The sequence below is a fragment of the Quercus suber genome, unplaced genomic scaffold (genome assembly GCF_002906115.3).
Source record: "Quercus suber isolate HL8 unplaced genomic scaffold, Cork oak 2.0 scaffold_161, whole genome shotgun sequence".
NCBI classification, from domain to species: Eukaryota; Viridiplantae; Streptophyta; class Magnoliopsida; order Fagales; family Fagaceae; genus Quercus; species Quercus suber.
This window is the reverse complement of record NW_027069622.1, coordinates 747,998-771,942: the sequence shown is the minus strand read 5'-3', so window position 1 is coordinate 771,942 and position 23,945 is coordinate 747,998. Positions and strand designations below refer to the sequence as shown.

The 23,945-nt window shown below is 33.9% G+C and overlaps 1 protein-coding gene and 1 pseudogene across 1 annotated transcript; both read right to left on the bottom strand.

Moving 5' to 3' along the window:
- Positions 1-1,787: 1,787 nt before the first annotated feature.
- LOC112018332 (thiamine phosphate phosphatase-like protein) lies at positions 1,788-7,597 on the bottom strand (annotated as a pseudogene).
- Positions 7,598-18,252: 10,655 nt separating this feature from the next.
- LOC112018333 (receptor-like protein EIX2) lies at positions 18,253-23,081 on the bottom strand. Its single transcript, XM_024050851.2, has 2 exons — positions 19,419-23,081; positions 18,253-18,526 (listed from the first exon to the last, which is right to left on the bottom strand). The coding sequence occupies exons 1-2, from the start codon at positions 22,763-22,765 to the stop codon at positions 18,520-18,522; spliced, it is 3,354 nt and encodes a 1,117-aa protein (XP_023906619.1). The 5' UTR covers positions 22,766-23,081; the 3' UTR covers positions 18,253-18,519.
- Between the last annotated feature and the right edge of the window lie 864 nt (positions 23,082-23,945).

Genomic DNA, 23,945 nt, shown 5'->3' with positions numbered 1-23,945 from the left:
CAACTTTTTTTTTTTTTTTTTTTTGAGAAGAAAAAAAGCTGACAGCTCATTGGTTGTTAAGATTTTTTTGTTCCTATTCTATTTTTTGCCTACAATTATAGTCGCCTCCTTGATTGGAATCAGTAAAGAATCTAACAATCTCAACCGTCCATCTTTTTCTCTTTCAACATTAAAATAAAATAAAAACTCTAAATAAAATTTTTTTTCCCTTAGAATTTCAACTTTATATATTTTGCAATATTTTTGCCGCTAACATATAAATCTACAATTTTTTATTTTTATTTTTACTACTTACGCATTATAGTTGATCTAGTAATGGTTCATTATCATCCAACAAGTTTCACCTCAAAATTTCTTAATTGACAAAAAGAATTTACTAATTGACTTATTAAAAATAAAATTGGGACCCTTGAACATTTTGTGCTGATTGGGTTCCTCCAATAAAGCATGTTGTGGCAAAATTCCTTTGGTACAAGTAACAAGTTCTAATGTAGTTGTAGCTATCACAAAAGAATTTTTTGGCTCAAACAAACGTCAAGAATCTTGAGGTCGGTCGGCATTATCCAATTCTCTATAGGCAAAAAGAACTTAATAAGTTCCGTAATTAGGTTTCTATCAAGAAAAAAAGTTCCGTAGTTAGGTTTTATCCAATTCGGATTCCTTTGTTCTCAAAAAAAAAATTCGGATTCCTTTGGTATCTCATATTTTTATTAATTTATTTATTAAATGTGAGACGAAAATAAAAAAATTAAGACAAAAATAAAAATTGATTACTTTTAACCAAACACGCAAGTCTTTCAATCTTTCTCCCCTACTTATTGTAAACAAAAATAATAAATAAATACATCATCTCCTTTAAGATGAAAATGAATCATTTCATCATAAAAATTTTACTTTTTAAAAATTTAGAAGTGTAGATGATATTTAACCTTTAAAATTTTAATGCGCATGTAAGGTAAAATCTTCACGCTAGAAAGACTTTAATATCCAACGGAGATGATAAGAGCATTCTTAGCTTGCGCAAAATTTTTTGTCTATTTTAATATAAGAACCTACTTTTTCTACATTACATACTCTATTTTCAAAACACCACACATCAAACTATCTATTTTACATTACATTTCAATAAAATATCAATTTTTTTTTTTAAATTGTTTCTCTTTCTTCACACACAATTACCATTCACTTTCTTCCTTCATTCTCAATATACGTTAAAAAAAATTAAATCAAAATAAATAGTATCAATGTAAATTTACACGATTACTGTAGAAAATTTGTAAATTTACATAATTATTCACGGTGATATTTGTCGTTTTTAGGCAAAATTGTGTAAATTCTATACATTTTTCTATTATACGCAAACTAATGTAAATGCTTTGACGATGACATTAAAAAATTAATAGTACATTTGCATTAAATTTTTTCCATTAACCCATTAGTTTATTAAAAAAACCTCAAAAAAAAATCCCCTAACAACTGTATTCTTGCCAACTTTCAACAAATAATCAAATAAGTTTTTCAACAAATCAAAACTTACAGAAGCCAGGACTTTCCAAAAATTCTGCCAAAAAGGCTAAGGTAGGACTTGTCAATCTACTCAACTGGTTCGTTGGCATTATCGGATTCTCCAGAAGAATGTAGTACCAAACACCAAAGAATCAAATCTCTCTAACAAGAGATTTTCGTAACAATTGCAAAACTGTTTTTAAGAAAAAAAAAAAAACTAACAAAGGAAATAAGTACCACTCTTTGCTTCTACAGCTATTTCAACTCCTTTTTGACACAAGTTAAGGTGAAAATAGTGGCCTCTAGAGCTTTGTATTGCTTTAACATATATTTTCTGTAAACATCTTCTTATGAATTGTGTAACAAAAGGCTGTTTTAAAGACAATCCTGAAGTCTTAACAAGTTCAATAGAAGACATTATAACTTCTTTCTGTGATTTAATCATCGAACAATGAAGTTAAACAGGATAAACAGTCTCTTACTACTAAATGGCCTTTGACTGCCATTGAAAAAATTCAGTCCAATTGATAGTGAGGAATAAAGAGAGTTTGAGGGAATGCTTCCTGGGTGAACTGGCAATCGGATCAGTTAGACTGACTGGTGTTACCACTAATGATTTTATCTTGAATAGGAATTGTATCGATAAGGTGTAGAAGGATTCTCTCCAGCTCCTCTCCAGTGCTCCATTCATGGACTTGTGCCTTGATTAGCTTTGGTTTGCATGAATGTGCTTACACAGAGGATACTTCTTCCTTGGCATCACAAAATCATTTTCCCCAAGCTTCAAAGTTGGGCAGTAATCACCATTCCCATCTCCAAGGTAGATAATTCTCTTCTCCCCACTATCAGAAACAGAAGCTTGGATTTGGTCAATCACCAGACCCTATAGTGTAGGCCAAAATTAAAACCAGTTTGAATGGAATAAAGATACTGTGATCAGAAAATAAAAGCTCCTATTCCCAGCGCCCCAACACCAAAAAAAAAGGAAATAAGAGTCTACGTAGCAACAATGAGGACTAAAAGTAGAACCTAACTGTAATATCACCTGACATAATTTTTCCACTGTGAATAGTAAACTACTTGCCAGAGAGATGACAGAAATGATGTCAACTCACTTGCAGGCCTATTTCTTTTAGGAGTGGACTTGATACAAATAGATGATATTCAGTCAGAATGCACGAATTTCTGGATATTCAAATGCCACCGAAAACAAAATGTAATGGCCACAATTCCATTGGCCTCCTAGGCATCCTAATCTTTTACCAGAAAACTTTTGATAAGTAAATATAACACACGCTACTATAATGAATTGTACCCATAACCTCACCTTTTACAAACTATTTAAGGAAAGAGGAGATGCCATTTGGTCCACAATTACTACACCAAAAAGAATGAATTCAAGTTAAAGAGAGAAAAGGCAAGGAAAAATGGGTTCATTCCATGGAAGTGTATGTGGGTTTGATTCAAATAAATCCCTCTATGTGGAAAAAACCATGATCGAAAGTGTTTCTTAACTAGATCAGCAATATTGGACTCTCCAGGTCAATGAGAGCCCATTCTCCATAGTTTCTCAGCAGTACAGATACAAACTCACCCTTGTTATGTTTTATGAAACAAGCTTCAATTACAACGGCCAACAAATCACATAGTCAATAAACTTGGCAACATAGTGACATAATGTAATTCTCTATTTTCAATAAAGCATCTAAAATAAAATACAACTCCTAGCTACAACCAAGATTGTTATAATACCTTGCACATATATGGGGGGCACAATTTGCAACCATGAGGAGTTGAACTTAAATCATGAAAAGGTAAGATTCTAAGCCGTCCCTCCTCATCCACGAAACTCGGATTGGTATCTATCCGAGAAAAGCATCCCCACACACCTTGATGTTCCAAGATTGTCTCAATGTAAAACAAATTGGCATTGCTGATTATCCTCAACTCACATCTGAAACAAAAAACACATTTGCCACCCACAACCATTTTATCAATCAGCAACGAGTAGCAACTCACTAATAACAACAAATAAGCANCAGCAATATTGGACTCTCCAGGTCAATTAGAGCCCATTCTCCATAGTTTCTCAGCAGTACAGATACAAACTCACCCTTGTTATGTTTTATGAAACAAGCTTCAATTACAACGGCCAACAAATCACATAGTCAATAAACTTGGCAACATAGTGACATAATGTAATTCTCTATTTTCAATAAAGCATCTAAAATAAAATACAACTCCTAGCTACAACCAAGATTGTTATAATACCTTGCACATATATGGGGGGCACAATTTGCAACCATGAGGAGTTGAACTTAAATCATGAAAAGGTAAGATTCTAAGCCGTCCCTCCTCATCCACGAAACTCGGATTGGTATCTATCCGAGAAAAGCATCCCCACACACCTTGATGTTCCAAGATTGTCTCAATGTAAAACAAATTGGCATTGCTGATTATCCTCAACTCACATCTGAAACAAAAACAACATTTGCCACCCACAACCATTTTATCAATCAGCAACGAGTAGCAACTCACTAATAACAACAAATAAGCTAAAAGCTAGTCAAGAAAAATTTACCCAAGAGCATGGGCTGCTTTAATAGCAGCAATTATATGCTGATCCAATGGAGTTCCTTTCAGGCACTCTGTTATGTCCTCTACTGTTTTGCCTTGTGAATGAAGCTCCTCCAGCATCCTATCCTACAAATAGTTGACCAAAAACAACAAAATAAATAAATGAGTTAATGATAATAAAACATACCGATTTCTTTTTATTGCTAATAAATTCATTGATTTGTTAAAAACAAAATTATCTGTTTAAGATATTAAAGCTCAATACCTAGTCAAGGCCCAAGCTCAATTATTCTTGGTGTGCAAGCAAAAAAAATCCTAATCCAACTTCGTGTTCAAGCAAAGAAATCCTAATACTTGTATTGCAAGTCGTGTAATCCTATTAGTTTAGGGTTTAGTCTCCTATAAATACCTTCCTATGGGTTCATTGTAATACACAATGCTTAATAGTTAAAGTATAGCCATCAAAGCTTCCACCATGGATGGCTCTCTACATTATTTTATTTTCTTCTTTCTATTTTCACATGGTATCATAGCTGTGTAGTATGTTCTTTCTTTTCTAGCACAATATCAGAGCCAAAATTCAATCATCTACCTAAACTCACAATCCAATTTTTTTGCAAGCCATACCATCATCCTCTGACCTAAGTGTTGCCGCATTAGTGTCTTCAAATTTCTTGACATCAGTTGCCTTTGTTCATACATCACAATGAAGAAACTTTCTTCTTGGCATGTCGAAGGAACCCACTGTTGTGTGGTTCTTTTCTGCAAGCTTCTTTGGTGGCACATGATTTGTGGTGGATGAGCTATATAGCCTATATTACCATTAACAATAGCTTCAACTTGGAAGTTAAGGACGTTATAATCAAGGCCGAAATTAAAATGGAGAGGCTGAGGATCCTGCTTTTGGATACATGGAAATCACCTATTGAATTGATTCACCCAGGGGCATTATGATTTCCTTGTAAAGTATAACGTGAAGGAACTTGGAGCTCATACACTGGTCTGCACTGCATTGTACAATGATGGTGAAGGTGAATGTATATATCTTCCGCAGTTTTTCGAGTTAATTGTCGCCAATCCATTTTCAGTTTGACAAAAGTTCATGTAGTTTGTAAAACTATAAACTATATATGAGGATGCTTGCGTTTAAAATCATACAAAATCAAACCTTTTTATAGACCAAGTGGACTTTGAGCCCACTCAACATTGGAGCAAAACAATATTAAAAGCCAATGAGCACACCCATTTACCTTCAACTACAAGCAATCTCTTCTTGTATGCAACACAATTGTATCTATACTCTTCGGCCTTCCTTCCCAGCAGTTTCTCCTCCAACAGTATTCCTACAGTTGTTTAAGCACTATTCCTCCTGGATCTTTGCCTTCTGAGCATCTTTTCAAGTATTTAAGAATACTAGTACACTAGTACAACACTCTATTAGTTTGCATCTTTAAACTGTTATATCAAGGTTCTCTCTTTCACCATCGCTACTGGCCACTCTGCAGATCATCCTAATTTCTTACCTACTGTGGACATTCAATCTTTTGAAATATGATATTCTCTCACAAGGCAATCTTGGTAGTTTCAACTATATTAAATGCACACATGCATCTTTCTTTTGCACCTGGTTTTCAGCATTGCTTCTGATCAAGCATCCGCAATAGCTTGGCTAAGTATCACAAGCCACACTAATTGGTAGCCTCTTTTATCAGCTTTCATTCTGATCATGCGTCTTTATCATCTTTAGGCCACATTAATCAGACCACACCTCTGATCAGTAGTCTTTACTGGCTTTTTTCTATCATGCGTCTCTATCCTCTTCAGGCAATCATGCCTCTGATCATTAGCCTCCACATATATCACATGCATTATACTCATCATTCAAGCCTCAATCATGGCACACATCTGTCCTTCCTAGCTTGTTGTCAACACTTCATTCAGTCTACATCAAATTCGGTCATGATTTTCATCAAGGTTTTAGTTTTTCTTTTTTCCTTTTTCAAACTCAAGTTGTCTTCAAGTCTCCACCTTGAGTTTGAGGGGATGTTAAAGGTATCAACAGTCAATTCCTAGTTAACACCCAAGTCCAATTCAACCTAGTATGCAACAGAATAAATCCTAGTCTAACTTGGTGTGCAAGTAAAAGAAAACATAATTCTACTTGTATTGCATGTCATATAATCTTATTTGTCTAGAGTTTAGTCTCCATGTGTGAATATAGTTTTTCGTGTTTTTTCAGTATTTGGTAATATCATAAAAAATGAGTCAAGGAAAACTATATTTGATCAACATAAAAAATGACTTAACTTTTTTAGAGATTGTTTCCACAAAAGTTTTTTGGAAAATAACTCTATTACATAACAAGCTAAATAAGGAAAGTTAAGAAATCATTTTTCAACTCATTTAAGGTTGCTAACAAACGTTAGAAAATGATATAACTTTATAAAAAATAGGGTAAAGTGCAAATTACACTATTAAAGTTTAGGGGTGATTGGATTTTACATTCTGACGTTTCAGAATTTGAATTTTATCCCATAAAATTTGGTAATATTTGGATTTTACACCCTGACATTTTAGAATTTAGATTTTACCCCTATATTTAAAAGCGTTTGGATTTTACTCCTTTTGGACTAAAGTTTTGGAGTGTTTAGATTTTACATCTAAAGTTTCAGAATTTAAGAATATAAAATTCAAACAACTCTAAACTTTAGAGGTAAAATCTAAGTTTTGAAACGTGTATAAAATCCAAACACCCCAAACTTTAATAGGTAAAATTCAAATTCTAAAATTTCATGGTGTAAAATACAATCAACCCCAACCCCAAACTTTAGGGTATAATTTACGATTTACCCTAAAAAAAAATGTTGGAAAATAACTCTTTCTAGAAAATATTAACTTTAAAACAAACAGAGGGAATTTATTTAGTTTTCTATAAATAAATTCTCTGCTACGAGTTCATTGTAATACACAATGCTTAACAACAAATATGTAGCCATTAAGGACCTAAGCCTAATAATATAATTTTCACACTGTATCATAGCTATGTTCTAGCCATGTGGGTCTATGATTAATGGAACAAACCCACTTTTTTTCTTTTTTTTCTTCTTTTTATGCGCTATGAAATTCATTCATGCATCTCAAAAAAAAAAAAAAAAAAAAAAGAAACAAAAAATTAACAAAACCCAGATGGGTTTATGATAAATGGAACTAAGAAAACTGAAAGATAATGAAAAGAGTGAAAAGTAAAGAAACCATGAGAGAGTTCCAAGCAAGTTGAAGCGAAGCTTATTGAAGAGGCCAGTGAGACCCATCTCCGTGATAACCCGATTGTCGCTGTCACCGTCAATGATCGTACGGTCAAAGTCAAACACCACAACTGTATTTCCCGCCATCCAGAGCGCCGGAGCTGGATTTTCCCGCTACAAGAAAAAAAGAGCGGGTTTTAGCTTATCTTTACTTTGCTGTTTGACTCTTTGCAATGAGTTATGGTTTTTATTTTTAGGTAGTGAATGAGTCATGGTTGATATAAAGTATAACACACATGACATGTGGTACCTATGAATTGTATTCTGCCCCTTGGCCTTGTAGCCTAGTGTCACCCGGTTCCTATATAAACCGTTAACTAGGGGGTTTTATCACTGCAATTATCCCCGAAAAAAAAAAAAAAAAAAAGGATGAATTGTATTCTAAGTTTAAAAGGATCAAGTTTCAAAAATGGCCATCTAATTAATATGTTTGTAAAATTAGCATAATCGAAAAAATTCTAAAGGAACAACGTCAAACAACTTGACAGTAGTGTCTTTCCCTTTAGTCCTTTCTAAAATTTAATAGGTAAGAGTACATTTATTTAGTATTATGTTTGTTACAGAGATATTTAAAATTTAAATCCTCTATCCTCAAATATTGAGTTATAAAATATATATATAAAAATTCAGTGTTTTACCTATTATTATTCTGCCCCAAAAAAGCAAGGTGAACATCCCAAAATAAGTTTAGTACACAACTAAGCATACTCTGATCACTTGATTGTTGCTATCATCGTCAATGATTGTACGGTTAGGGTCAAATACCATTTTTATTTTTATTTTTTATATATAAAGATTTTCAACTTAGAGCATCTGCTTTTGTAATTTTGTTTTTTATTATTAAACTAAAACACTAATAAGTTTTTTATGTATGCAGAAATTAAACTCTAAATCTCTTATTCAATTATTAGAGATTTTACCAGTTGAACTAACTAGAATCCACAAACACCACTTATTAGTTTCATAATACTGAGTTATAACTTTGGAAGTTATATGAGCTACTGGATTTGAATCTGATTAATGGAAAAGAATAAACGTCAAACGGCTTGACCAGGAATGCCATTAGTTTCCTTTTATTTTTTTAGAAACTTCCTTTCTAAAATTTGAATTAAGTGTTTTTAAATTTTAAATATGTAGTCCTTTGTCAGTCATGAGTTAAGAAATACCTCAACCCTAAAATTTTCATTAAGCAAAAAAAAAAAAAAAAAAACACTTAGACAAATCTTATAACAAGATTTTCATATTTAGACTCAACTTTTACTTGGTTTAAAAATACTCTATCCTCAACCCTAAAATTTTCATTAAGCAAAAAAAAAAAAAAAAAAACACTTAGACAAATCTTATAACAAGATTTTCATATTTAGACTCAACTTTTACTTGGTTTAAAAATACTCTATTGTTTATGTTTATATATATATATATATATGTGGCCCCATAGAGGTAAAAGGAAACAGCACTACGAGATTTGCAAGGCCAAGCCCAATATCAGTTCAACACATTACGAAGTGCCATTGCCAAGGCTGTTTACAAATTCTAGGATTGTTTGGTACATGTGTTTAAAAATTGAAAATTGTTGTTTGAAAATATTTGTAAAAATACGTATGGGTGAAAAAGTGTGTGAAAATACATGTAATGTTGTTTAAAAACTAAAAATGGTTGTTTAAAAACACAAACTAAACACCCCCTAACGTGCGTTACAAACACCCCCTAACGTGCATTTTAGACAAAACGTAATTTGCCAAATTGTTTAGCTTCACAAAATCAGCATGTTTTGTTTTGGCCACTATATTTTTACAATATTTTTATAACAAATTACAGGTGATTAGTTATTATTGGTTCAAATTTAAACTTAACAATAAGATTACTTTTTTATCTTAATAATAACAACCAGTAACAACATCTTACCTAAAATTTGTTATAAAAATACTGTGATATATCATTTCTCTCTCAAAATCTAGAATTTTCACATTTGCAAAACACTACGGTAGCTTTGTTTTTTCAGAAATGCAGATGGGCTAACTGCTTTTTTTTTTTTTTTCCTTCAGAAAGTCAAAGTAGCCCCAATACGATAAGAAATAGCGCCAAATACTGGCTTTATCCCTTCCCCCATGTATATCTCCTCCTTTATTTTCTCAGTTAGTCTATTCTCGTCCATGTATGCTGCTACTCTGTTCTTTCAGTCTCCATGGGCTCTCAATTCTCTGTTCCTACTTCTGCTTCGTTCTTCATCTTGCTTGCCAGGTAACAATTCTCCGTTCCTCTTTTGCTGAATTTATGTTATAGATTTGGGCTTTTTACTGGTGGGTTACATGATTGTTTGAATTTGAAATCAAAATTTTAGAACTTATTTTGGCTGAGAGATTTGTTGCTGCTGCTGTTTTTGTTTCTTCATGGGTTGTGGATTTATTTGAGTTTTTGGCTGCTTTTGAGACCTGCCCATTTTGGGTTTTGATTATAATTATTGCTTTATATTTGTAGACACATAGATTTCATTGGAATCAGACCCATGTGTTTTGCTTTTGGTGGGTTGGGAATAAATGGATGAAGGAGTTTTCTTTATTATGTTTCTCATTCAAGAATCATGATTGTGTTTATAGGCTTTTGATAAAAATTCAATTCTTAACATTCTTTAGTGATAAAAAGTTTAATGAGTATTTTAAATGCACTTCCAGTATAGTGTTTGTGTATCCTTTCTATGCGAGGTGGCCCTCTGAGTTTGACAGATTTTGGAATCTATTTATGTGTGCTGCTGGGGAGTTGAGGGTTAGATATGTCTATCTCTATGTGCTTGTAGTGGGCATAGTTCTGATAACAAAGGGGAAAAGAGCAAAAATACTATTTATTGAAACTAACAATTTGCTGTTATGGAGAAAATTTGGAATGATAAAGAATTTTACTTGTAGTCTTTACCAAGAAGTCTGCTATCATGTTTGTCAGCTTTTATATGACTAGATATTAGATACATCTTTTACATGAACCATATATTTCAATACACGTATATGAACCATATATTTTAGCTGAGTTTGTAGAGCTGCACTTGCCCTTGGAAATGGGTGTTTTCCAATATTTCAACTTTCATGGCTTTTAGACAGAGGGATTATATTGTTAAATTTAAAAATTTGCAAGACCAAAATCAAACCTTTTAAAATTGAGGGACCAAAAATGCAATTTACCCTTAACACTAAATAGTGGTAGTATAATTATAGTTCTTGAAACAAACAAAGGCAACAAATATAAACCTACAATTGATATTGCTCAAATTTGAGCTTCACCAAACTTTACAAAGTGCAGTGTTAAAACCTTGATGACAATGCACTGATCTATTGCTTTTTAGCTTCATTTTACTCTAATACACAAAAAATTCATAATCATCTTGCTCATTTAAGCATCAATGAAAAACCAAAAAAAAAAATGATACACATGCATACACCTCTAGGAACAAAAGCAAAAGCACTACAAATAGCCGTAACGTTGTTTGTAGTATATGTAGGCTTTTACATTGCTTTTATTATGCTTAAGCGTTGCTGAAGATGGCATATTTGAAATGCTGGAGCTATTTGAAAGTATTGAGTTTGTTTTCGTAGATGCTACTGAGTTTTCACTTGTTTTTTACAAAAGCTTCTGTTCTGACTACTATAATTGTTTTTCTGTTGTGTACATGAGCTGCCATATCTCAATTTGACATCTTGATGTTGAAATTGGATTCCAGATCAGAGTGGTTGTGTCTTATAGGAAGTTTAGCTTTTATTTGAGAGGTTAGACTAATTTAAGCCTTAATTTGATTCTCTCTTTTTTACATTATTTTGTCCATAATGTTTTGTGCATTAATCTTAAGCTGAAGATCTGGTTTTATGTACTAGACTTAATGTCAAGTATCTTAGGGGCAGTGGCTGTATGTGGTATAATCTTTGTGTGAGTGAAAATGCAGGTACTTTGGAGACTATTAGGATGTGTATCTCAGTTAATCAAGTTGTTGTAGAAAATTCTTCTTGAAGTGAACTTGCCATGTTTTTTAATGATGTGGTTTTCCTAATCCCTCATAATAGCTTGGAAGAGTAAGCTCCCTTCAGCTTGGTTGGGCTTATAATGGCTCCCTGATTGGGTTGGCCTGGGCCCAATATCTAGCACAATTTATAACACTTGATATTGTGTTGGAAACTAACGAAAGAGAGTATCCCATTATTGTGGGGTTTTCACTTTTTTTGGGGTTCAATTTCTTTCTATGTTACAACCCAATAAGTTTGATGGTGTTTGTGATGCACTATCCTACGCTTGAAAATGTGCTTCATAATTGTTTGTTTACGAGACATCTTACTATTAATGAAATGAATCATAATTTTCATAGTTTTCACTTCACAAAGAGCTTTCCAAACTTTTGAATTAATTGTAGATTGGATTAGCAATGTTTTGAAATTCTATCAATACATTCTGTTGCTAATAAGGTAAGCTAAGTTTTTGCTCATACTATTTTGGATTCCAGTTTTTGCTCATACTGTTTTGGATTCCAAGAGTCCTGTTGCCTCACCTTGTTATTTTCACCATATTGGATTGTGTACAAGTACTAGAGGGAGAAAGAGAGAGAGGAAACATACCAATAATCACTGTCCAAATTTTTAATAGGTTGGTTACTAGGTTCTGGGAACTCAAGTGGAAATCAGACCCCCAGGGTACTAACAAGGCATCTTTCCATTTCTTTGTGCCATATGAGTATCATTTGAGCTGGTTAGTGGAAGGTTGTATAGAGGGAAATTTTATTGTGGATTGGTAAATTACACATGCATCCAATAGCCTTAAACCTATGATCTCACTCTCTATCCCCTTTTTTATTGGAGGAGGGAGTGCATTCGAGTTAGAGCTTTTTGTTAATACAACTAACTGGAATTAAAAATTATTAAAAATTTCTAGATGTGGCCTTTAGGCTTTCCATCATAATTAATGCAATTCATTGCATTTTGCATGATAGTTGAACTCCATTAGTTTTTGTTTTCAGCATTTTGTGTGCCTTCTCTGTTTTGTTTTTAGCATTTCGTCAGCCTGCTCTGTTTTGTTTTTCTTACTTGCACATTATCTTACTAAGATTTAGATAATATATGACTAGGTGCTCTACAGATGTAGCTTTGTGCAGCCTTCCTAAGCTTTATATTCACGGGCAATAGCTCTGTAGCCAGACAAGTCAATAAGCTTTGGATCCATATGTCATAATTTAACTTTGATGATAATTAGCTCTGCTTTTTTTTTTTAGTAATTATTTTAATATAATTATTTTCCTAATCATTTTAATATCTTCCTCTTGAAGGTTTTTTTTTTTTTTCTTTTCTTTTTCAATAAATTTCTCTCCATGAATTCCAACAATGGCAACATCATTATTGTTATTAAATTATTTTCAATAATAATTAAAAACATTGATTAAAGGAAAAATGACAAAATAACCTTAACAAAATAGTTAAGTCATTTTTGGGAATTTACACTCAAAACAGCTATTTTAAAAACAGCTTATTCAAACACTTGATGTAACTTTAAAAATAAAAAACGCATATTTTCACATTTTTACCAAACGCTTATCTGTGGTTTTTAAAATGATGTTTTCAAAACGTACATTTTTAAAACGCACATTTGTGAATAGTCTATCCAAACGGGCCCATAGTCAGTTGAGATATCTTACCAATGGTAATGATAAAGCAACTGAGGAAGTACAGATTGTTGTGATGGGGCAAGATAAAACCATGCAGGTCTGAGTTTCATTCCTCCCCATAGCCATCCCTGCATGGCCATTCTAACCGCATCAATTAGCTGCCCACACTTGTCACAGGATGCCCGCACTTGCCTTATCAAATCTGTTGCCACCGCCATCCCCTATTACCACCACAATCGCCTCTACTTCCTCAGTTCATTGTCCTTCTCCAAAAATCTGAGTGGATCAAGTTATGGTGATTAAAACTAAATGAGAGACACAAAATTCTGATTTAGAAAATTGCTTGCGTTATCCTCCCAACTAGAGCTGTTCTCCCAAGGAAATTTGAAATTGACAATATAACCTGCCCCCTATCTCACAACACCACTGAATCTGCCATACACTTGTTCACTCAATGCCCTCTTACACTCTCAGTTTGGGAAAATTCAGGTTGGCCAACAAATATGTGCAAATAAAAATTCTCTTCCTTAAGAGATTGGGTTCTTTTACTTTCTCCAACAGAAAACGAGAAAATCAAACGATCATTAGGCAGTGCCAAATGTACAACAATACTTATTAGTGCCTTCAGCTAAAAAAGAAAAACAGAGATAACTATTAGTGCCCCCTCTCGACCCCCACCTCCGGCCTCCGCCCTTGCCTCCATTGAGAGCTGGTGAGACCTTTGCATTGACGGTACTGACAGTCTCATCAATGATTCAAGGTCCATATTCAAGTATCCAACAGAGGACCCTCAAGATGCCAGCCAAAGATAATAAAGTGTCATTAATATTTTTCAATATATATGATCGTCGGTTTGAGAAAATGTCCACCTAAATACGGGAACGAAAAAAAGTGTAAAACTTCAATATGGCAACCCCAACCCCAAGTAAGAGTCCAGATATTCTTAATATCCATAGAATTACATTATGACAATATAACATTACAATATTTGTTTCACTAATATATTCCCATAACATTTTAAGAATGTGTTGTGTTGTTTACAATGAATTTCCGAAAATGTCCCTTTGAAATTATTAAATTTTTTAAAAATAAAAAAGCACAAAATAAATTTTTATTTTTTACTTTCGTTCACTTTCTCATCAACTAAACAACTCAAATACACCTAAAACAAGACAACTTTCTTCCATTTTCTCATCATCCAAACACTTAGTTTTACCAAAAATAAACAAAATTCTGAACCTTTCGATCGGCTGTTTGGATTTATGATTTCTATAACTCATAACTTTGTTTCCATCACCCATAACTCAAAATATGTGGGTTCCACGGTTGAGAAGTGTGTTTGGCATCATAACTCAGTTTTTATTTCCATCACTCAATTCTCTGATTTTGAGTGATGAGTTATGGAAACTGAAAACACATTTTAGATGTTTTCAGTTTTCAAAACTCAATTTCAAATGACATTTTCGTAATTAAACACACATGGAGGGACCCACTGTCAGAGCAACACACGTATGGCATTGCTTTTAATGGTCTCAGGCGTTGCTTTCTTCTCCACTTTTCTTTCTTTTTTCTCTCCTTTCTCTAGTCTTCGCTGCCTTCAATTCTTTTTTCTTTCTTTTGATGGTCTCAGGCGCTTTTTTTTTTTTTTTTTTTTTAATCATAGAACCCATTTGGTCTTCGCTGCCGGCGGTGATGGTGGAGATCGTTGCAGGTCCGATTGTCGCTGCATCAGTTTTGGGTTTGTGCAGGTCCGATCGTTGTTGTGGGTATTGGGGGTTGAAGGAGGAAAAAAAAAAGGAAAAAAAAAAAAGGAATGCTTGGTGCTGCCGTTGGTGACGATGGAGATCATCGCAAGGGAAGAGAAAGGTGAGAAAAGTTTGCTGGGCTTCATCTGCTCTGTTCTTCACGCATCTGGCTCTGGGAAAAAAAAAAAAAAAAAACTTAATCATAGAACCCATTTGGTCTTCGCTGCCGGCGGTGATGGTGGAGATCGTTGCAGGTCCGATTGTCGCTGCATCAGTTTTGGGTTTGTGCAGGTCCGATCGTTGTTGTGGGTATTGGGGGTTGAAGGAGGAAAAAAAAAAGGAAAAAAAAAAAAGGAATGCTTGGTGCTGCCGTTGGTGACGATGGAGATCATCGCAAGGGAAGAGAAAGGTGAGAAAAGTTTGCTGGGCTTCATCTGCTCTGTTCTTCACGCATCTGGCTCTGGGTTTTTTTTTTTTTTTTTTCTTTGCCAAAGCTGGTATGGTATTTTATGAGAGGCGGAGTGAGAGCTGAAGATTGGATCAAGGCAGAGTGAGGCGGGTAGGCTAACAGAAATCATGTATGGGTCTCTGACCAAGTGCTCAGGTATGGGACCCACAAAAATGTGGAAATATTTGAATGATGTGAAGTGAAAACAAAAACCAAACAGGTGGGTATTAGAAAATTGGGGTATTTTAAGTGATGAGTGATGAGTGACGAAAATTGAGTGAGGAATGATGAGTGGTGAAAAAAAAATCCAAACAGGGCCTAAAACTCCATGAATACACACTATAATTCAAATCCACAAAAGCAAATTCAAATTAGATCCATTGTGTAGAACCGAATTCAAATCACCTACATCAATTCCCAACTAGCCTAGTCTCGACTCATTGATCTGACTCAACTTAGATCCCAACTCCACATCTCTTCGACCTCAAAAATCTTGCTACCAAGTCAAAGCCTCCGTTGGAGAACCACGAATGCCACCGATCTTGCTCTTTGGTTTGGATTTTCTAGTCTTAAGCTAAGTGGTCGACTTGGTTTGTCATGTGATAGCTTTAGGTTTGAGAACGATCAAATGTCTAGGGTTCCATTGAGTTCACTCGACTAGATCGGTGAACAAGCCTTGGTTTTCTGGCGGCTAAGGTTCCTACTACAAGAGAGGGGCTAGAATCTAGTCCATAGAGAGAGAAAAAAAATATATTAGGACAATTTTGTGAATAAAATTTATTAGTATCATCAATTTTGTCAATTGAACAAACTATATATTCCTTGCTAATTTATGATATAAGATTACCCCATTTAATAAGGTAATGAGATTTGGGTAATATGAAGTATTTTATAATCTTGGATTACTGTGATCTTGTAAATAATAAAATGAACCAAACACTGAAATGTTCATATTACGGTGATATGACTTTGATGTGATTCACATTACGGTAAATCAGACCCTTACAACATTCTCTCTATTGCTCCTCTACATGCACAACATTACATAACATAATTGATATTTCTCTAAATAATTAAACCATCTAGTTTAAAAAATCCTAAACTAAAAGAAAGCACAATTAGAGACATTTTAAATAAATGAACCATCTAGTTTTAATATTTAGTGTAAATGTCATAAAAATTAACTGTCATTTGAAAAACTTGAGAAAACAAAAGCACAGCAGTAAACTTTTTTTTTTTTTTTTTTTTCATTGATCTGACTCAACTTAGATCCCAACTCCACATCTCTTCGACCTCAAAAATCTTGCTACCAAGTCAAAGCCTCCGTTGGAGAACCACGAATGCCACCGATCTTGCTCTTTGGTTTGGATTTTCTAGTCTTAAGCTAAGTGGTCGACTTGGTTTGTCATGTGATAGCTTTAGGTTTGAGAACGATCAAATGTCTAGGGTTCCATTGAGTTCACTCGACTAGATCGGTGAACAAGCCTTGGTTTTCTGGCGGCTAAGGTTCCTACTACAAGAGAGGGGCTAGAATCTAGTCCATAGAGAGAGAAAAAAAATATATTAGGACAATTTTGTGAATAAAATTTATTAGTATCATCAATTTTGTCAATTGAACAAACTATATATTCCTTGCTAATTTATGATATAAGATTACCCCATTTAATAAGGTAATGAGATTTGGGTAATATGAAGTATTTTATAATCTTGGATTACTGTGATCTTGTAAATAATAAAATGAACCAAACACTGAAATGTTCATATTACGGTGATATGACTTTGATGTGATTCACATTACGGTAAATCAGACCCTTACAACATTCTCTCTATTGCTCCTCTACATGCACAACATTACATAACATAATTGATATTTCTCTAAATAATTAAACCATCTAGTTTAAAAAATCCTAAACTAAAAGAAAGCACAATTAGAGACATTTTAAATAAATGAACCATCTAGTTTTAATATTTAGTGTAAATGTCATAAAAATTAACTGTCATTTGAAAAACTTGAGAAAACAAAAGCACAGCAGTAAACTTTTTTTTTTTTTTTTTTTTGAATACAAGATAGAATTTTTATTCTAGCCTAATCTAAGTGTATATGTGTGTGAAGCTTCTTCCTAGAGACTTGAACCCCGACTCTTACCCCCCACACCCCACAAGCATTTATACTTGTGGAGTGACCACCATAACAAGGGTGCGCAGTGGTAGCATAGCAATGAACTTACAATTGTCAAAAAATTAATTTTCATTTGAAAGACTTGAGAAAACAAAAGCATAGCAATAAATTTACTATTGCATCAAAAAATTTTGTACATTTAATTAACATTCAAAAAAAAAAAGTGAAAATTTTTAAAATGAAGATCCAAGTTAATTTTATTTATTTCTTAAAGATTTACAGAAAATAGCCCTAAGATATTCTCCTTAGATATTTAATGCCAAATTTGGGAACGAGAAGTTGATTTTAGAGACCCACTAATTTGTATTGTAGCTTAAGCTTTCAACTTAGAAACTACTTGGAAGGGATCCTACCGATAGCCTTGGACAATCATACACAACTAGTCAATATCCCAAGTGAAGCACGGTGCATTTTGAAATATTTTATCAAAAAAATATCTTATAACCTCTTGGGTTCATTAATATTATTAACGTTAGTCATGATTAATTTACAAATTTTTAATCATTAAACTAAATTCAAACCAAACCCTAGTCCTAGTCATATTATTGATGCCAAACCTTGATATTCTTTTTCATGAAAAGTAGAAGGGTAAGGAGACAAATATATTTGAAATGTTTAATTAATCGTAGACATCAACATAAAATAAAATATAAAGAATTACTCCTATTTCAACATCATTTTTTAATCAAATCCTATTAAAGCTCAATATTAAAATTAAAGATTCTAGTGAGTCCTAGTTAGTCAAGTCCGTCAAATTTAGATTTGGCAACATTCTATGTTATTTTTCGTAAGTATCTCAAACAAATGTCAACATAACCATTTGCAATATGTAGTCATTTAAAAGTCACAAACGACAATGGTTAAAATGTAATTCCAAGAACATATATATTTGGATGCCCCCTTAAAGCTTTCAATTCTAAAATTCTTCATCATACATGGAAAACTTCATAACTTTACATAGCAAATTGCCACATATAAGCATTCCATTGCCTTAGAACTATAAATTATTATTAAATAAAAAAGCAAAGTTCCTTCTAGTGGGAAAACATGAATGAAATTTACATTCTTTAATGTTTTATTGTGTCATTATCTGAATAATCCACTTCCTACAGAAGACCGCATAAAGTTCAGCTCCTGCACATGTAAACTCAGACCATTTAATTCACCTTCTTGCACAAAGTACATTAAGCAGCACATAAACTAACATGAGGTCTACTGCATTGATGCTTAACTACATCCAAATAACACTCAAAATTGATCAAGAATAAAAACATTAATATCCAAATGTTTTATGGAATCACTAATTAACAACAAAGAATGAACATTGATTGAGAGCTAGTTAAAATCAAAAGAAAAAGAAGACTAAATTAAAATGTGCACGAAAGTGTTATGTTGATATCTAGCAAGAATATATAGTTAAACCAAAAATTTCCTATAGGGCCTTTGAGCACCATAGTGACAATAGGTGGCTAATGCATAGCAGCAGTTGAAATGAGTTTTTAACCCGGCCAGGATAGTCATTATTCAGCCCCGTATGGTTTCATTACATGAATGGAAGTTGGAAAGTAAGAAAATGCACCATATCAATATGGTAGAACTTCATACTCTCTCATGTGAGGTCTTTGTGTATATATATATATATATATATATAGATTTGGTTGTCTTTCGTTGAGACTTCACAAAATGATCAGTGTTTCTAAAGAGAACTACCATGATAGCGGGATGAACGCATAGCTCGCCTATGGGAATATATCTTTTCTTTAAAAATGTGACTGCAACGAATCAATTATTTGTATGAACTGAAATTTCATTTTACAATATTAATCTATAGGGATTAAATGAAAGTACAAGTATTGCCTTCAACGTTCATGGGAAAAACACCATATATTTACATATGCCAATGAAGTGAATTAACTAAGAATATAAGTTAACTAGCACATATGTTATATAAAAATCATTAAAATATTGATTAATATCATCACATGACATTTGCACAAAATATTAATAATCTTAAACATTTACTTACAATGAAACAACATCCTTGAGCTTGTACCACATCTGATCCAGAAATTGGAAGTACATCATTCTCCATTGCTTCTTGTATAGTAAGGGACCACATACAATCCAAAACCCAACCACAAAACCGAGTAACAGGCTCACAACATTGAACCAATCTACTATAAGTCCACCCCTATCTTTAACCCCTATATATCCATTGTTGGGTTGTACACCACTTATAGTACAATCATCAATAAGTGGTGGTCCACAAAGTTTGTTTCCAATAAAACTGGATGCATTGAAACTTTGTAGTTGAGTGCTTAAAGGAATTTTCCCTATCAAATTGTTGTTTGACAAGTTCAAATGATTTAAAAATGTCAAACTTGATATACTTGAGGGAATTTGACCAGAAAGTTGGTTTACGGAGAAATCGATCGATTCCAATGATCCCATATTACCTATATTCTCTGGAATTCTTCCAATCAAGAGATTATATGATAGATTCAATGATTGTAATCCTTGGAGATTGGTCACTTCCATGGGGATCTCTCCTGATAAACAATTACTGGAAATATCTATACTTTTGACTTGCTGGAGAATGGTGCTATACTCAAAAACTCTTCCCTTTATCACAAGCAATGCACTTTCACGAGGGAGAATTTCATCATAAGAAGATGTGAAGTGAAAACTCATGTCATGATTTGAAAAATTTTTTGTGGCCATAGCACTGAAATTTTTAACACATGTAGGCATGCTTCCAGATAGCTTATTATGTGACAGGTCCAAAATCTGGAGTGAAGTTAGAGCACAAAGTTCTTCTGGTATGTGACCTTGGAAATTATTTGAGCGAAGGTTGAGAATCATCAAGCTTGACCATTTATGTCCTATCCATGAAGGTATGCTTCCAAAAAACTCATTTTCAGCAACATCAATATTCTCCAACTTTTCACAATTTTTCAAAGATGATTGTAATTTTCCTGAGAGTTTGTTGTTGTGTAGGCGCAAAGACTTTAGAAGAGTCAAGGATCTGATGGATTCTGGAATGCTACTAGTAAAATTGTTGTTCCCCAAATTCAAGAACTCTAACTTCTTCCACTCTGTCCAACAATCAGGTATTTTTCCTGATAAGTGATTTTTTTCAAGATTGAGAAATCCTAATTGTTTGGACTCATTCACCTTGAAACACAAAAGGTGTGAAATAGATCCAGAAAATGAATTGTTAGAAAGATCTAGCACAATCGCATTAGAGGATATACAAGGTAATGGACCATTGAAGTGGTTTGAACTCAAATCAATCACTAAAGAAGTAGACAAAATCATGGGACAATTTGGAATCTCTCCATGGAATAGATTGTTTGCAAGATTTAGATATTCGAACTGAGAAGATGAGTCCCAAAATGAAAGAGGAACCACATCTAAAACTCCTGTGTTGGATATGTCCAAATGACTAAGATATCTTTGTGAACAAAGCCATTGAGGAAATTTTGGCCCTAAATTCCATGATTGCAAGTTTAATTTCTCAAGCTGAAAAGGAGGAATCCAATCATGACTTACTTTTAAAGTCAGTCGGTTTCCAAATGCAAAAAATTCAGTCAATCTTGTCAAATTGGAAAAATGAACTTCGGACACAACACCTTCCAACATATTTGATTCAATAAGTACATTCTCTAGTTTAGAAAGTTGTCCAAAATTTTGAGGGAGAGATCCTTTGAATTGATTATTTGCAAGATCCAGAATTCTCAAAGATGAAAGATTCCCTAAAGAAGCTGGAATTGGACCCGAAACTGAATTATTCCAAATAGAAAGTCTGACAAGATTTTTAAATTGCCCAAAATTTTGATGGAGAGTTCCATTGAATTGATTATGTGAAAAATCCAAGAATGCCAAAGATGAAAGGTTCCCTGAAGGCACTGGAATTGGACCAGAAATTGAATTCTTTGAAAAAGTAACTCTGACTAGATTTTTCAGTTGCCAAAAGTTTTGATGAAGAGTTCCACTGAATTGATTATTTGAAAGATCCAGGAATTTTAAAGATGAGAGATTTCCTAGAGACATTGGAATTGGTCCTGAAATTGAATTATACACAAAATTAAGTTTGACTAGATTTTTGAACATCCCAAGTTCACCTGTCAAATGACCAAGAAGTTGAGCTTCTGTTAATTCTAAGATCTCTAGTTTCTCGGAAAGACACCCTGATAAACTTTCTAAGATTTCAGATATCTCTTGACTCCATTTGTTGGATGACAATTTGATTTCCCTTAAGTTACAAAGATTACCCAACGATCTTGGTACCTTTCCTCCAAGTTCATTGTATGAAAAATCAATACTAATAGCAGATGTTAGGTTTTCAATGGCACTAGAGATTGTACCTTGCAAATTATTGGAGTGAAGGTCAAGAAACTTAAGATGACTAAAACTATACAACCAAATGGGAATTGGATGGTTGAAATGGTTCTCCGATAGATAGATGTGTTTAAGAGAGGTCATGTTTTGGAGTTCATCAGGGATTGGACCTTGAAAGCCATTGTTAGATAGATCAAAAGAAACTAGATTTGGAAGACTGAAGATCCATAATGGAATAAAAGTGTTCTCAAAAAGGTTCCCAGAAAGATCAAGGGAGACAAGAAATGAAAGGTTACCATTGGGTGTGGATGGAATGAAATGAAGTTCGCAATCCGACAACCTTAACTCTAACAAGGACATGAGTTTGCTTGTCACCTGTAACCAATCAGAGGCTTTTCTAAGATTTACATGACTCATATCAAGATGCTGTAGTGAAGGAAGACCAGAAAGCCATTGAAGGTTATTGGCATATAAACCATAACCTTGAAGATCGAGATAGCACAAATTTGAGAGATTTCCTAGTTGATGAGGTATCACACCCTCAAATCTCGCATTAGAGAGATTAAGATATCTTAAACTCCCCATTGAGCCGAGGAATTTGGGAATTTGAGTACCACTGAAATCATTGTTGCTCAGGTCCAAGTAATTTAAATGCTTCAAATCAAGCAAAGAAGGATTTATCTTACCACCAAACATTGACTGCATGTAAGCTTCATATTGTACTTCGTGTTGGTACTCATTAGTAAGAAAATCACGCGAAGGAGGAAAGCTTCTAAGATGGAGTTCGTGGACATGAGCAGTAACATTGTGGCAGACAACACCCGCCCATTGACAACAATCCCCATCACCAGCCCAAGAGGCCAGCCTGTTTAAGGGATCTTTAAGATGTTGCTTGAACTTGAGAAGGGCATGTCGCTCGCTTTCAATGCAATGAACCTCATAATCTCCGCTGCAGAAGAAGTTGGGATGAATACTTGCAATAATGAGCAAGCCAAGGAAAAGGAGTCTAATGGATCCTAAGGAACCGTCCATGATCAGTTGCTAAAATAAAAGATTATGTAAAATAGCAGCAACCCACGAAATGATACTAATTGGATGGTGATTTATAGAAGACTGATGAGAGTCTTGTATTGATCAGTTTCTACAACACATTATCTCCGACTCTGCACAGGAGTCAAGCATTGGCTGAAGTATTCTAAGTAGGACCCTCAATTTTGTAAGGGCCTTGTGGGAGAAGTCTTTCTCCATAAAGCACGTCTCAGAAAAGCAGCTTCTTACTAGTTCCAAATCTATTCCCGTTCCCACTAATTTTACATTGAGTTTTGTCTCAAAGTACTAATGTCTATATTCTATAATATGTATTGGACACCAAAGACTGTCGCAGTCGGAGACCTGAAGTCAATATTACATTATTGGATGGTGATTTATAGAAGACTGATGAGAGTCTTGTATTGATCAGTTTCTACAACACATTATCTCCGATTCTGCTCAGGAGTCAAGCATTGGCTGAAGTATTCCAAGTAGGACCCTCGATTTTGTAAGGGCCTTGTGGGAGAAATTTTTCTCCATAAAGCACGTCTCAGAAAAGCAGCTTCTTACTAGTTCCAAATCTATTCCCGTTCACACTAATTTTACATTGAGTCAATAGGTTTTTCTCAATGTACTAATGTCTATATTCTATAATATGTATTGGATACCAAAGACTGTCGCAGTCGGAGACCTGAAGTCAATATTACATTGTTACTTCAGCAACTTGCAAGTCCTTTCACTTTCCACTTTCTTGGACGGTCTTCGACTCTTCGTGTCAAACAAGGTAGGCGGCCTAGCTTTTCAATTTAACAATTTTTTTTTCCTTCCACATCTGTATACGCGTTAACCGTACCTTACGCCTCTTTGAGCATTCACCTCTAAAGAGCATTCACACCAAAGGTGTGATAAATGCTAAAAACTATTTTTAGCAACAAAATCACTAAAAAAGCCCAACATCAATGGTGCTAAATTTTAAATTTTTTAGCACCTTGCTACACTAAGATGTTATTACTAACACCTTACTATAACAAGTTGCTACTCATTTTTTATTGTTTTTTATTCCCCTTCTCTCTCTCCTCTTAGATCTCACACTTAGGGCTGTAAACAAACCAAGCCGTTCATGAACAACTCGAGTTTGGTTCGATAAAAAGCTCGTTCATATTTGTTTGTTTACAAATAAGTC